The 12,885-nt window shown below is 54.5% G+C and overlaps 1 protein-coding gene across 7 annotated transcripts in view; it reads right to left on the bottom strand.

The window, feature by feature from the left end:
- Positions 1 to 12,885, bottom strand: part of tacc2 (transforming, acidic coiled-coil containing protein 2) — a 272,493-nt gene that overhangs the window by 164,052 nt on the left and 95,556 nt on the right. For 5 of the 7 annotated variants that reach the window (XM_041893345.2, XM_041893301.2, XM_041893245.2 and 2 more), the window contains exon 1: positions 5,376 to 6,399. The exons of the other annotated variants lie outside the window; for them this stretch is intronic. In XM_041893345.2, coding sequence (XP_041749279.2) covers positions 5,376 to 5,824 — 449 coding nt within the window. In that variant the 5' untranslated portion in view covers positions 5,825 to 6,399. Of the gene's footprint in view, positions 1 to 5,375; positions 6,400 to 12,885 lie in introns of those variants that run through there. 7 annotated transcript variants of the gene reach the window in all.

Consider the following 12,885-nt stretch of genomic DNA (forward strand, 5'->3'; position numbering starts at 1 on the left):
ATTATACTCCTATTTAAAAATAAAAGACATGGCGGATAATAACACCACAGTGATTGTGTGATGCATCGTTAGCTTTGTCGTGGTCATAACACATGAACAGGCTTGGTGTTGTCCTTTCTGATTCCACAACCCAGAAACCATATTTCTAAATAAACCATTCATTCTATAGAGGGCTTAAAAGAGAGTTATGTATCTCCCTGACAGCGTGAAATCTCCATGACGGCGCGATATCTCCCTGACGGCGCGGTATCTCCCCCTAATGGTGCGGTATCTCCCTGACGGCGCGGTATCTCCCCCTAATGGTGCGGTATCTCCCTGACGGAGCGGTATCTCCCCCTAATGGTGCGGTATCTCCCCTGACGGAGCGGTATCTCCCCCTAACGGTGCAGTATTTCCCTGATGGCACGGTATCGCCCCCTAACGGCACCGTATCTCCCTGACGGCACGGTATCTCTCTGATGGCGTGGTATCTCCCCCTAACGGTGCAGTATTTCCCTGATGGCACGGTATCTCCCCCTAATGGTGCGGTATCTCCCTGACGGAGCGGTATCTCCCCCTAACGGTGCAGTATTTCCCTGATGGCACGGTATCGCCCCCTAACGGCACGGTATCTCCCTGACGGCACGGTATCTCTCTGATGGCGCGGTATCTCCATGACAGCGTGATATCTCCATGACGGCATGATATCTCCCTGATGCCGCGGTATCTCCCTGGCGGTGAGGTATCTCCCCCTAATGGTGCGGTATCTCCCTGAAGGTGCGGTATCTCCCTGATGGTGCGGTATCTCCCCCTAATGTCGCGGTATCTCCCTGACGGCGCAATATCTCCCTGACGCCGCCGTATTTCCCCCTAATGGTGCGGTATCTCACTGGCGGTGCGGTATCTCCCCCTAATGGCGAGGTATCTCCGTGACGATGCGGTATCTCTCTGATGGCGCGGTATCTCCCTGACAGCGTGATATCTCCATGATGGCATGATATCTCCTTGACGGCGCGATATCTCCCTGACGGTGCGGTATCTCTCCCTAATGGCGCGGTATCTCCCTGACGATGCGGTATCTCCCCTTGATGGCGTGGTATCTCCCCCTGGCGGCGCGATACCTCCCTGACGGCGCGGTGTCTCCCTGACGGCGCGGTATCTCCCTGACAGCGTGGAATCTCCCCCTAATAGCGCGGTATCTCCCTGACGGTGTGGTATCTCCCAGACAGCGTGATATCTCCATGAAGACATGATATCTCCCTGACGCCGCGGTATTGCCCTGACGCCACGGTACTCCTCTTAACGGCGCGCTCTCTCTCTGATGGCGCGGTATCTCCCCCTAAAGGCGCGGTATCTCACTGACGGCGCGGAATCTCCCCCTAATGGTGCGGTATCTCCCTGACGGTGAGGTATCTCCCCCTAATGGCGCAGTATCTCCCTGACGGCGCGGTATCTCTCTGACGGCACGGTATCTCCCAGACAGCGTGATATCTCTCTGATGGTGCGGTATCTCCCCCTAATGGCGCGGTATCTCACTGACGGCACGGTATCTCCCCCTAACGGCGCGGTATCTCCCTGACATTGCGGTATCTCTATGACGGCATGGTATCTTCCAGACATCGTGATATCTCCATGAAGACATGATATCTCCCTGACGCCGCGGTGTCGCCCTGACACCACGGTATCTCCTCTTAGCGGTGCGCTATCTCCCCCTAACGGCGTGGTATCTCACTGACGGCGCGGTATCTCCCCCTAACAGCGCGGTATCTCCCTGACGGCACAATTTCTCCCTGACGGCGCAGTATCTCCCTGACGCCGTGATATCTCCATGACGGCATGATATCTCCCTGACGCTGCGGTATCGCCCTGACGGTGCGGTATCTCCCACTAATGGCACAGTATCTCTCTGATGCTGCGGTATCTCCCTGACAGCGTGATATCTCCATGAAGACATGATATCTCCCTGACGCCGCGGTATCGCCCTGACGCCACGGTATCTCCTCTTAACAGCGCGCTCTCCCTGACAGCGTGATATCTCCATGAAGACATGATATCTCCCTGACGCCGCGGTATCGCCCTGACGCCACGGTATCTCCTCTTAACGGCGCACTATCTCCCCCTAACGGCGCGGTATCTCACTGACGCCGCGGTATCTCCCCCTAACAGCGCGGTATCTCCCTGACGGCGCAATTTCTCCCTGACGGCGCAGTATCTCCCTGACGCCGTGATATCTCCATGACGGCATGATATCTCCCTGACGCTGCGGTATCGCCCTGACAGTGCGGTATCTCCCACTAACGGCACAGTATTTCTCTGATGCTGCGGTATCTCCCTGACAACGTGATATCTCCATGAAGACATGATATCTCCCTGACGCCGCGGTATTGCCCTGACGCCACGGTATATCCTCTTAACGGAGCGCTATCTCTCTGATGGCGCGGTATCTCCGTGACGATGCGGTATCTCTCTGATGGCGCGGTATCTCCCTGACAGCGTGATATCTCCATGATGGCATGATATCTCCTTGACGGCGCGATATCTCCCTGACGGTGCGGTATCTCTCCCTAATGGCGCGGTATCTCCCTGACGATGCGGTATCTCCCCTTGATGGCGTGGTATCTCCCCCTGGCGGCGCGATACCTCCCTGACGGCGCAGTGTCTCCCTGACGGCGCGGTATCTCCCTGACAGCGTGGAATCTCCCCCTAATAGCGCGGTATCTCCCTGACGCCGCGGTATTGCCCTGACGCCACGGTACTCCTCTTAACGGCGCGCTCTCTCTCTGATGGCGCGGTATCTCCCCCTAAAGGCGCGGTATCTCACTGACGGCGCGGAATCTCCCCCTAATGGTGCGGTATCTCCCTGACGGTGAGGTATCTCCCCCTAATGGCGCAGTATCTCCCTGACGGCGCGGTATCTCTCTGACGGCACGGTATCTCCCAGACAGCGTGATATCTCTCTGATGGTGCGGTATCTCCCCCTAATGGCGCGGTATCTCACTGACGGCACGGTATCTCCCCCTAACAGCGCGGTATCTCCCTGACATTGCGGTATCTCTATGACGGCATGGTATCTTCCAGACATCGTGATATCTCCATGAAGACATGATATCTCCCTGACGCCGCGGTGTCGCCCTGACACCACGGTATCTCCTCTTAGCGGTGCGCTATCTCCCCCTAACGGCGCGGTATCTCACTGACGGCGCGGTATCTCCCCCTAACAGCGCGGCATCTCCCTGATGGCACAATATCTCTCTGCCGGCGCAGTATCTCCCTGAGGCCGTGATATCTCCATGACGGCATGATATCTCCCTGATGCTGCGGTTTCGCCCTGATGGTGTGGTATCTCACCCTAACGGCACGGTATCTCTCTGACACTGCGGTATCTCCCTGACAGCGTGATATCTCCATGACGACATGATATCTCCCTGACGCTGCGGTATCGCCCTGACGCGCCGTATCTCCTCTTAACGGCGTGGTTTCTCTCTGATGGTGCGGTATCTCCTCCTAACGGCGCTGAATCTGCCTGACGGCACGGTATCTCCCCCTAACAGCGCGGTATCTCCCTGACGGCGTAATTTCTCCCTGAGTCTGCGGTATTTCCCTTAAGGCGCGGTATCTCCCTGACAGTGACGTCCATGACTGCGCGGTATCTCCTTGACGGCATAGAGTCTCCCTGACGGCGTGATATCGCCCTGAAGGCACGGTATCTCCCTGTCGGCGCGGTGCCTCCGTGACGGTGCAGTATCTCACCCTAACTGCGCGGTATCTCCCTGACGGCGTGATATCTTCCTGACGGCGCGGTAATTCCCTTCCGGCGCTGTATCTCCCTGACGGCGTAGTATCTCCCTGACAGCGTGATATCTCCATGACGGCATGATATCTCCCTGAAGCCGTGGTATCGCCCTGACGGTGCGGTATCGCCTCTTAACGTTGCGCTATCTCTCTGATGGCGCGGTATCTCCCCCTAACGGCGCGGTATCTCCCTGACGGCGCAGTATCTCCCCCTAATAGCGTGGGATTCTCCCTGACGGTGCGTTATCTCCCCCTAACTGCGCGGTATCTCTCTGATGGCATGATAACACCCTGAAGCCGCGGTATCGCCCTGACGGTGCGGTATCTCTCTGATGGCGTGGTATCTCTCCCTAACGGCGCGGTATCTCACTGACGGTGCAGTATCTCCCCCTAACAGTGCGGTATCTCCCTGACGGCGCGGTATCTCCCCCTAACAGTGCGGTATCTCCCTGACTGCGCAATTTCTCCCTGACGGCGCGGTATCTCCCTGACGGCACAGTATCTCCCTGACAGTGACGTCCATGATGGCGTAGTATCTCCCTGACGGCGTGCTATCGCCCTGATGCCGCGGTATTGCCCTGACGGTGCGGTATCTCCCCCTGACGGCGCGATATCTCCCTGACGGTGCAGTATCTCCCCCTAACGGCACGGTATCTCTCTGACGGCGCAGTATCTCCCTGACAGCGTGATATCTCCATGACGGCATGATATCTCCCTGACGCTGCGGTATCGCCCTGACGCCTCCGAATCTCCTCTTAATGGCGCGGTTTCTCTCTGATGGCGCGGTATCTCCTCCTAACGGCGCAGTATCTCCCTGATGGCATGGTATCTCCCCCTAACAGCGCGGTATCTCCCTGACAGTGACGTACATGACGGCATAGTATCTGCCTGATGGCGTGCTATCGCCCTGATTCCGCAGTATCGCCCTGACGGCGCGGTATCGCCCCCTGACGGCGCGGTATCTCCCCCTAACAGAGCGGTATCTCCCTGACGGTGCGGTATCTCCCCCTAATGGCGCGGTATCTCCCTGACGGTGCGGTATCTCCCCCTAATGGCGCGGTATCTCCCTGACGGTGTGGTATCTCCCCCTAACGGCGCAATATCTCCCTGAAGGCGTGATATCTCCCTGACGGCGCGGTACCTCCCCCTATCGGCGTGGTATCGCCCTGGCGGCGCGGTATCTCCCCCTAACGGTGCGGTATCTCCCTGACGATGCGGTATCTCCCTGATGGCGCGATATCTCCCTGACGGCGCGGTATCTCCCTAACAGTGACGTCCTTCACAGCGCGGTATCTCCTTGACGCCGTGGTATCTCCCTAACGGCGGGATATCTCCCTGATGCATGATATCTTCCTGACGGCGTGATAACTCCCTGATGGCGTGATATCTCACTGACGCCGTGATAACTCCCTGATGGCGTGATATCTCACTGACGCCGTGATATCTCCCTGACGGCGTGATATCTCCCTGATGGCATGATATCTCCCTGACAGCGTGGTATAACAACAGAAAACAATGCAGTAAACAAAAACACTCCCTAGACAACACGCATGTACGCACACACACACACACACACAGTCTGTGTACAGTGTGGAGTGCAGTACCTGGGTTCTGTAGTTTTCTCAGAGGACTCCGCTGTGTTCTGTTGGTCGGACTGCGAGAGGGAGGCTGCATGGTATCTGAGCGCAGACAACCAGTCTATCTCTGGCTCTGTCTGTTCTGTGGTAGGACCAGTAACTGACATCTCTGTCTTTTCTGTGGTAGAACCAGTAACTGACATCTCCGTCTGTTCTGTGGTACGGCCAGTAATTGACATCTCTGTTTGTGGTTCTGTGGTAGGACCAGTAACTGATATCGCTGTCTGTTCTGTGGTAGGACCAGTCTGTTCTGTGGTAGGACCAGTAACTGACATCTCTGTCTGTTCTGTGGTAGGACCAGTCTGTTCTGTAGTAGGACCAGTATGTTCTGTGGTAGGACCAGTCTGTTCTGTGGTAGGACCAGTATGTTCTGTGGTAGGACCAGTATGTTCTGTGGTAGGACCAGTAACTGACATCTCTGTCTGTTCTGTGGTAGGACCAGTCTGTTCTGTGGTAGGACCAGTATGTTCTGTGGTAGGACCAGTATGTTCTGTGGTAGGACCAGTCTGTTCTGTGGTAGGACCAGTCTGTTCTGTGGTAGGACCAGTCTGTTCTGTGGCAGGACCAGTCTGTTCTGTGGTAGGACCAGTCTGTTCTGTGGTAGGACCAATCTGTTTTGTGGCAGGACCAGTCTGTTCTGTGGTAGGACCAGTATGTTCTGTGGTAGGACCAGTCTGTTCTGTGGTAGGACCAGTATGTTCTGTGGTAGGACCAGTATGTTCTGTGGTAGGACCAGTATGTTCTGTGGTAGGACCAGTCTGTTCTGTGGTAGGACCAGTCTGTTCTGTGGTAGGACCAGTATGTTCTGTGGTAGGACCAGTATGTTCTGTGGTAGGACCAGTATGTTCTGTGGTAGGACCAGTATGTTCTGTGGTAGGACCAGTCTGTTCTGTGGTAGGACCAGTATGTTCTGTGGTAGGACCAGTCTGTTCTGTTAAGAGCTTGTGTTTTTCCTCCTTCTCTTTCTTCTGCTTTTGTTTCCTCTCTTCCTGTTTCCTCTCTTCCTGGTACCTCTCTTCCTGTTTCCTCTCTTCCTGTTTCCTCTCTTCTATCCTTTTTGCTAATGCTCTAGTCCTCTTCTCTTCCTTCCTGTTCAAGGCCTCAGTATCCTCCTCTGTGGCCTCTCTCTCTGAGTCAGCTAGTTGTGCTGCTGTGGGGCTTTCTGTGGCTGTGGTTGTTGTTGTTGTTGTTGTTGTTGTTGTTGCTGTGCTGGAGGCCTTCTGGACCACATGAGGCTCAGGATCAGGATCGACATTGAGCCCAGGACTTTCTTGAGTTCCACTAATGTTGCTGGTTTCGACCGTGTCATGAGCTGAACATGGCTCCACTGCCTTCCATTCTGTATCCTGTACAGAGGCTTTGATCTTGACCTGAACAGGGTGAGTGTCAGCCATTATCACAGGAGTGTCCGTGACCTGGTCTGGGGTCAGTTTGACAGGGACAGTTTCTCTGGCCTGGTGGTCTGAGCTGACTCTGCCCTGTGGACATGACGTCGACGAGACGGGACATTCCAGCGGTGGGGTTTCATCTGGGTGTGAATCCGTTCCAACAGGGGCTGCAGTGTTCTCTGTGGCCTCTGTTTTGCTGTGTTGATCTTGAAGAGCTGATGTTAAAACGTCAGTTCTCTGACCCTTAACCCCCACACTCTCCTCATCCTTCACCGACAGACCCTGTGACTCGAGCTCTGAACTGTCTGAATCAGACGGGATGTTGACTTCTCCTGGACCAGTGCATTGGTTTTTATCTGTCTCCAGTCTTTTTTCACTATCATAAGGGACTTTTACTACAGTCCCTGTGTTGTTGTCTCTCTCAACATCCCCACTACCCCAGTCTAAAAAGAAACGATTGTGACTATGAGAAGGCATATTGACTCCTTCATGACCAAGGTTCACACTGTGAAAAGGTATACTGACTCCATAGCCCCCTACAGTAGAAGTAATCTTCCCCTCTCTCTCCCTTATGTATGGACCTCTCTCTCCGTGGATGACATCATAGTTGCAGTCACCTGACTCGCTGTTCTCTTCCTGACCACCCAGGGTCCTCTCTGCTCCCTGTGTTACCCCCGGCAACAATGTTGAGGCTGTGAGGGACTCAGTGCGCTTGTTGTTGTCTGAGTCTCCTCCTCCATCACTTCTAACTAAACGACCACATGATAAGTCCTCTGAGGCGGTACTGGATCCTGTCTTCTCCTGCTGCTCTTCTTGTTCCTGTTGCCGAGCAAAACGTTTCGGAAGAATCTCTGATTCTGATTGGCTGAGAGCTGCATTTTCAGTCGAATCGGGTACAAAGGGGTCTCTAGTCTCTGCGCAGGGCTCCAGTGTCTTCACTGTTGCTGGCACCGGCAGCGTGGGGTAGAGACTTTGTTCTAACACAGAGGGAGAGGACAAATAGTCTCCACTGGAACAAAACCCATCCTCAGACGAGCCAAAAGGAGCCAGGCTGGGGCCAGATGAGGCCTTCTCCTCTCCTTCACCTGTTCTGACACTCTTCTCCTTTCTTCCTGTTTGCTCCACAGCCTTGACTGTTTCTGCACTCCCTGCGTTGTCTCTCTCCACATCACCACCATGCCGGTCTAAAAATAAACGGTTATGTGAAGGCATATTGGCTCCAATGTCTGTTAAACCACTCTTCTCATCTCTCTCCTCGTGGAGAGCCACTATTTGTGATTCTTTCAGTGTCAGTGTCTGTGTCTGCTGCTGTTCCAAATGCTGATATCCGGTCTCTCTGATTTCCTGTCCTGCTTTCCTATCAGTCCCATTACTCTGCTGTTGTGTCTGATTCCATTTTCCTTTCTGCTTGTCATCCTCCTCCATTTCCTGTCGTTTGTCCACTCTTTGTTTTTCTTCCTGCCTTTTTTCCTCTTGAGAGAGATTCCTCTCTGTTTCCTTCTCCTCTGTTTCCTTCTCTGTTTCCTTCTCTGTTTCCTTCTCTGTTTCCTTCTCCTCATGTTGTGTCCTCTCTTCCTTCCTTTTCACTGTCCTCTTCTTTTCTTCCTGTTTGTCCTCTGTGTTTACATCGAGAGGCTGGCTGCTGATTGGCCGCTCAGCACTGAGTGGTGGGCTGACATTGATGATGTCATCTTTAATGGACGAACCCACACTGATGACCTCATCATTAATGGATGCAGCGCTACTGAATAGATTAACCCTGAGAGGCTCTTCTATCTTGACCTCAGGTCCAAAGTGAAATACATGTAGAGAAATGGTGTTATCAGATCCAGCTGTTGATACTGTGGCCTGAGGCTGAGATGGTGATTTAGAGATGGGGACTTTTTCTGGAAGCTTCTCACTAACCTCCTCTTTAACCTTTTCAGCCAGCGATCCTTTGTCACCACTGCTGCCAGTCTCATGCGCTTCCTCTTCCTCCCTGTGTCTCAGATAATCTCTGTACTCTGAATCCAGTATTACAGATGCTGCCTGTGTCACTTCCTCTATCACATGATCAGGGAGTGGTGTCATTTCCCCTGTCACGTGATCAGGAAGTGTGATGCAGTCATAATGACTGCCGCCATGACAGTCCCCGGGTCCAGGAAGTAAAATGTCACAGTCACTGATGAAGTCATAGTGACTCAGCATGGGACCTGGGTGCTTCAGTATCACTATTGGCTCAGTACTATCGGATTGATCCCTCAGTGTAGGAGAGCACAGGTCAAAGACTGTTACCTCTGGAATACTGGCCCCAGTCACTGTCTTAACTTCAGCCTCAGCTCCAGCCGCTGTCGTTGCCTCAACTTCAGCCTTAGCCAAATCCAAAGAAGGGAAGTCTGTTCTCTGAGGCCCCTCTCTACCCTTCATAGGATCTGAAGGGGATTGGTTAGGGACAGTCATCTCTGGAACACGAAGCCCAGTCTCTACCGCAACTTCGGCCCCAGCCCCAGCCTCAATTCTGGCCCCAGCCCCAGCCTCAGCCATAGCGTTAGCCACAGAGGGAGGGGCTCTAGAACACCGTGGAGTCTGTGGAGGCCTCTCTCTGTCCTCCATAAGATATGTGACAGGAAGGTCATGGTGAATTGATTGGTCTAATTGGCTTGTGGGCTGATCAGCCTGAATGGTGGGCTGGTCCTCATCCGGCTTTGTCTGCAGCGCCGTAGTGACTACTGTGGTGGTGGTGGTCAAGGTCACATCTCCAGGGGGTTTGATCTTGATCCACCGTCTGGCTGGGCAGAGAGGGAACCTACACTGGGCACTGCACACGGGCACTGGGCACTGCACACAGGTCCAGCACAGGTAGACGCATCCTCAAAGAAAAACTGGAAAACGGACTCACTGGATGTGGTGGTGAGGTACTTCTGAGCAGGGGATGGTGTGAGGGACGAAGAAGAAGGAGGAGGAGGAAGTTTGATATCCACCTGTTTCGAGTCTGGGACTGGGTCTGGGTCGAGGGCAGGTTCAACTGGAGCAGAGTCCTGACGGCTGTTATTATTGTCTTCAGCTACTAATCCTCCACAATCTCCCCGAACCCCTGTCCTAACTAACATTTTTCCTCTATCCTGTCCATACTTATCTTCTCCAACTTCCTTTCCTTCATCTTTCTTTCCTCCCTCCTTCTCTCCTCCCTCCTTCTCTCCTTCCTCTGACCCCTTCCCAGCCTCTTTAACATCTCTTCCTGCCAGGGACTTCTGCTGAGGCTCCCCCTGGAGGTCAAGGGGGTTCAGTGTTGGAAGAGCATCCCCAGCCAGAGCTGCTTGTGGTGGGCTTACGGCTGGTGGTGGTGGTGGGGTCTCTGGCTTCTTGGAGCTGAGGAAGTCATGGGAAGTGAAGCTGGCTTCAGTCACTGGGTGGCGAAGGTTCTCGTGCACCTTCAGCGGAGGCAGGGAGGCACGGTCCAGTCCAGCAGCTGGTTGGGAGACAGAGACATCACGGAGGCCCGTTGAGGAGCTGTCATCTGCTTTCACCGCGTCGTTGAAAAATAGTTTCCTGCCGCCCCCTACATTGTCTCTCAGAGCTAGCTGGAAAACACCAACGCCAGCCATAGTGGGGCCTTCCACTACACCACTACCGCTGCCTTGAGACTGAGGCTGAGGCTGAGGCTGAGGCTGAGTCTGTACTGACCTGAGGAGTGTAGCTTCACTCTCAGAAACCTTAGCCTCTGTTCTGGTTCCGGTGTGGTCGATATGGACCTGTTGATTGTAGCTCCCCAATGTGGCTGAGCTCTGCTGTAACTGAAAGACCAGCGGAGGCTGAGGTGAGAATAAAGAGAAGGCTTCGCCGGGATCCTCCGCTGTCTCTCTCCCCGTCTCTGTGTCTGTGGCTGAGATGGAGGCTTCTCTTAGTTCTCCTAGGACAGGTCCTACACTTCCTTGTTTCCGTTCTGGATCCTCCTTTCTCTCCTGCCTCTGTTTGAGACAAGCCCTCTCCTCCGTCTCTGTGCTTCCCTTTGTGTTGCTGCTGGAGCCCTGCGACTGTGGCTCAGAGTGCTCTTTAAGACCTAGGACAGGACCTGTGGGCACTCCTCCTCCTTTCTCCTCTAGTTCTGGACTCAGGCTCTGTTTGAAATGAGATGACACCTCTGTCTCTGTACCTCCGTTCTCTTCTGACTTCGGACTCTGTTTGAGACAAAGTCCGTCGTCTGCTGACTCCTTGGTCTCTGTGCCTCTCTTTGTGTTGTCGCTGTCCCAGGACTCCTCGTGCTCAGCAGAGAGAAAGGGAGGGAGGAGAGATGAGAGGAGAGCTGAATCTCTGTTTTCTGGCTGCCGGAAGGGCTGAGAGATAGAGAGACTGCCTTGTTCTTGCTCACCGGAGGTGCTTAGCTGAGAGTGAAGGAGAGATGAGAGAGCTGAATCTCTGTTGTCCTGTTGCTGTATTGATGGAGTGAGAGAGAGACAGACCTGATCAGCAGAGATGATGTTGCTGCTGCTGCCGGCGGATGTAGAAGAGGTAGAGGAGGGTATGATGAGCTCACCCCCCCAGCAGCACTGCGACGGTAGCAATGAGTCGAAAGGAACAGGAACGTCAGCGGTGGTAACGTCAGGGGGCGGGCACGTCTCACTCCCAGCTGATGACACCCTGCTAGCTGTGGACCCCCCCGCTGTCGGATGGCTCAATGAAACCTGCTCTCTGGCAGCAGCTATTCCTCCTCCTCCTCCTCCTCCTCCTCCTCCTCCTCTCCCTCCTACTCCTCCTCCTCCCCCTCCTCCTCCTCCTCCCCCTCCTCCTCTCCCTCCTCTCTCTCCTCTCTGTTCTCCCCCCTCCTTTCCTCCTCCTCCTCTTTCTCCCTCCTCTCCCTCCTCTCCCTCCTCTCCCCCGCTCTCTAATCCGGTGGCAGTAGCAGCGTCGTTGTCTTCCTGGCAGTGACGTCCTGTGATTACCCCGAGGGGAGAAGGAGAGGTATCAGTGACGTTGTGGTCTTCTGTCCGGTGTCCAGACTCCTTTTCTATCTGTCCCTTCTTCTCTCTCTCCGTGGCTGGAGAGAGTGTGTTCGTCCCTGGGGTGCCGCTGGCAGGCTTCCCCCCTCCCTCCACTCCCTTCTCTTCACTCTCCAGTGAGTTGTGAGGCACAGTGTTATTGCTGCAGTCCTGGTCAGACGCAGATCCAGCCCTTGTCTCTGTCTCTGTGTCCTTAACAGGGAGTGCAGGTGAGCCTTTTATCCCAGTGTAGATTAATGAGACCTGGGTGTGTCTGGACGTCGGGAGGAAGATGGCTGTTTCTCTGTGTCCCTCCGCTCCTGCAGAGCATTTCAACAGACTCTCCTGTATTCCCCCTAAACCTCTTCCTCTGTCTCCTAGTGCCACAGACTCTGTTTCTACCGCCGGAGTAGAAACTGTTGCTGCTCTGTCTCTCTCCAGCGAATCGAGCTGCCTGTTTTTCCCCTCTCCCTCACATTCTATCGTTTCTGGCATCGTGGGTGTTGTCATGGGCAACGCGTTGCCGACGGCAGTAGTGGCCACTACAGAAGGCTCTTCAAGGGCACTCTTCTTCCTCTCCTCCTCCTCCCTCGCTTCCTCTCCTATACAGGCTCGGTTCTGAATCTCAGAGCGTGTGTTACTCTGGTCCAGTGAGCGTGTGTTATCTCCACACTTCACAGGGAATACATGTTCCTCTTGTGTTTTTATGTCTGATCTCTGATCAGAAACACGGGCAGAGATTGCGCTGCCATTACTACCCATATCAATAACTGTGGTCTGCGCTGATCTATTCCTGTCATTCTCATTAACCCCTCCTGTTGCGTTGCGGTTCAGGTCTGGGGTTTCAAGACCCTGAGTCAGAGAGAAGGGGCCACCTGTCTGGTGGTGGTCTGCAGAGTGCTGAGGCTCCTGGGGTCGGGTTGGGGCCAGACTGGGGGCAGGTGAACCAGCCTGGACGGTGAGATGATCCTTCTGCCCATTCTGAGAGCCTGGGGCTGGGGGGCTGGAGCTGGGTTGGGCCTGGGACTGGGGCATGGCCTGGGTAAGGGCCAGGCTGAGGGCAGGTGAACCAAGGGCCAGGCTGGTGGTAAGATGATCCCCACCGCCTGTGGATGAGGGGCTGGAGCTGGTCTG

The sequence above is a fragment of the Coregonus clupeaformis genome, chromosome 1 (genome assembly GCF_020615455.1).
Source record: "Coregonus clupeaformis isolate EN_2021a chromosome 1, ASM2061545v1, whole genome shotgun sequence".
Taxonomy (NCBI): Eukaryota; Metazoa; Chordata; class Actinopteri; order Salmoniformes; family Salmonidae; genus Coregonus; species Coregonus clupeaformis.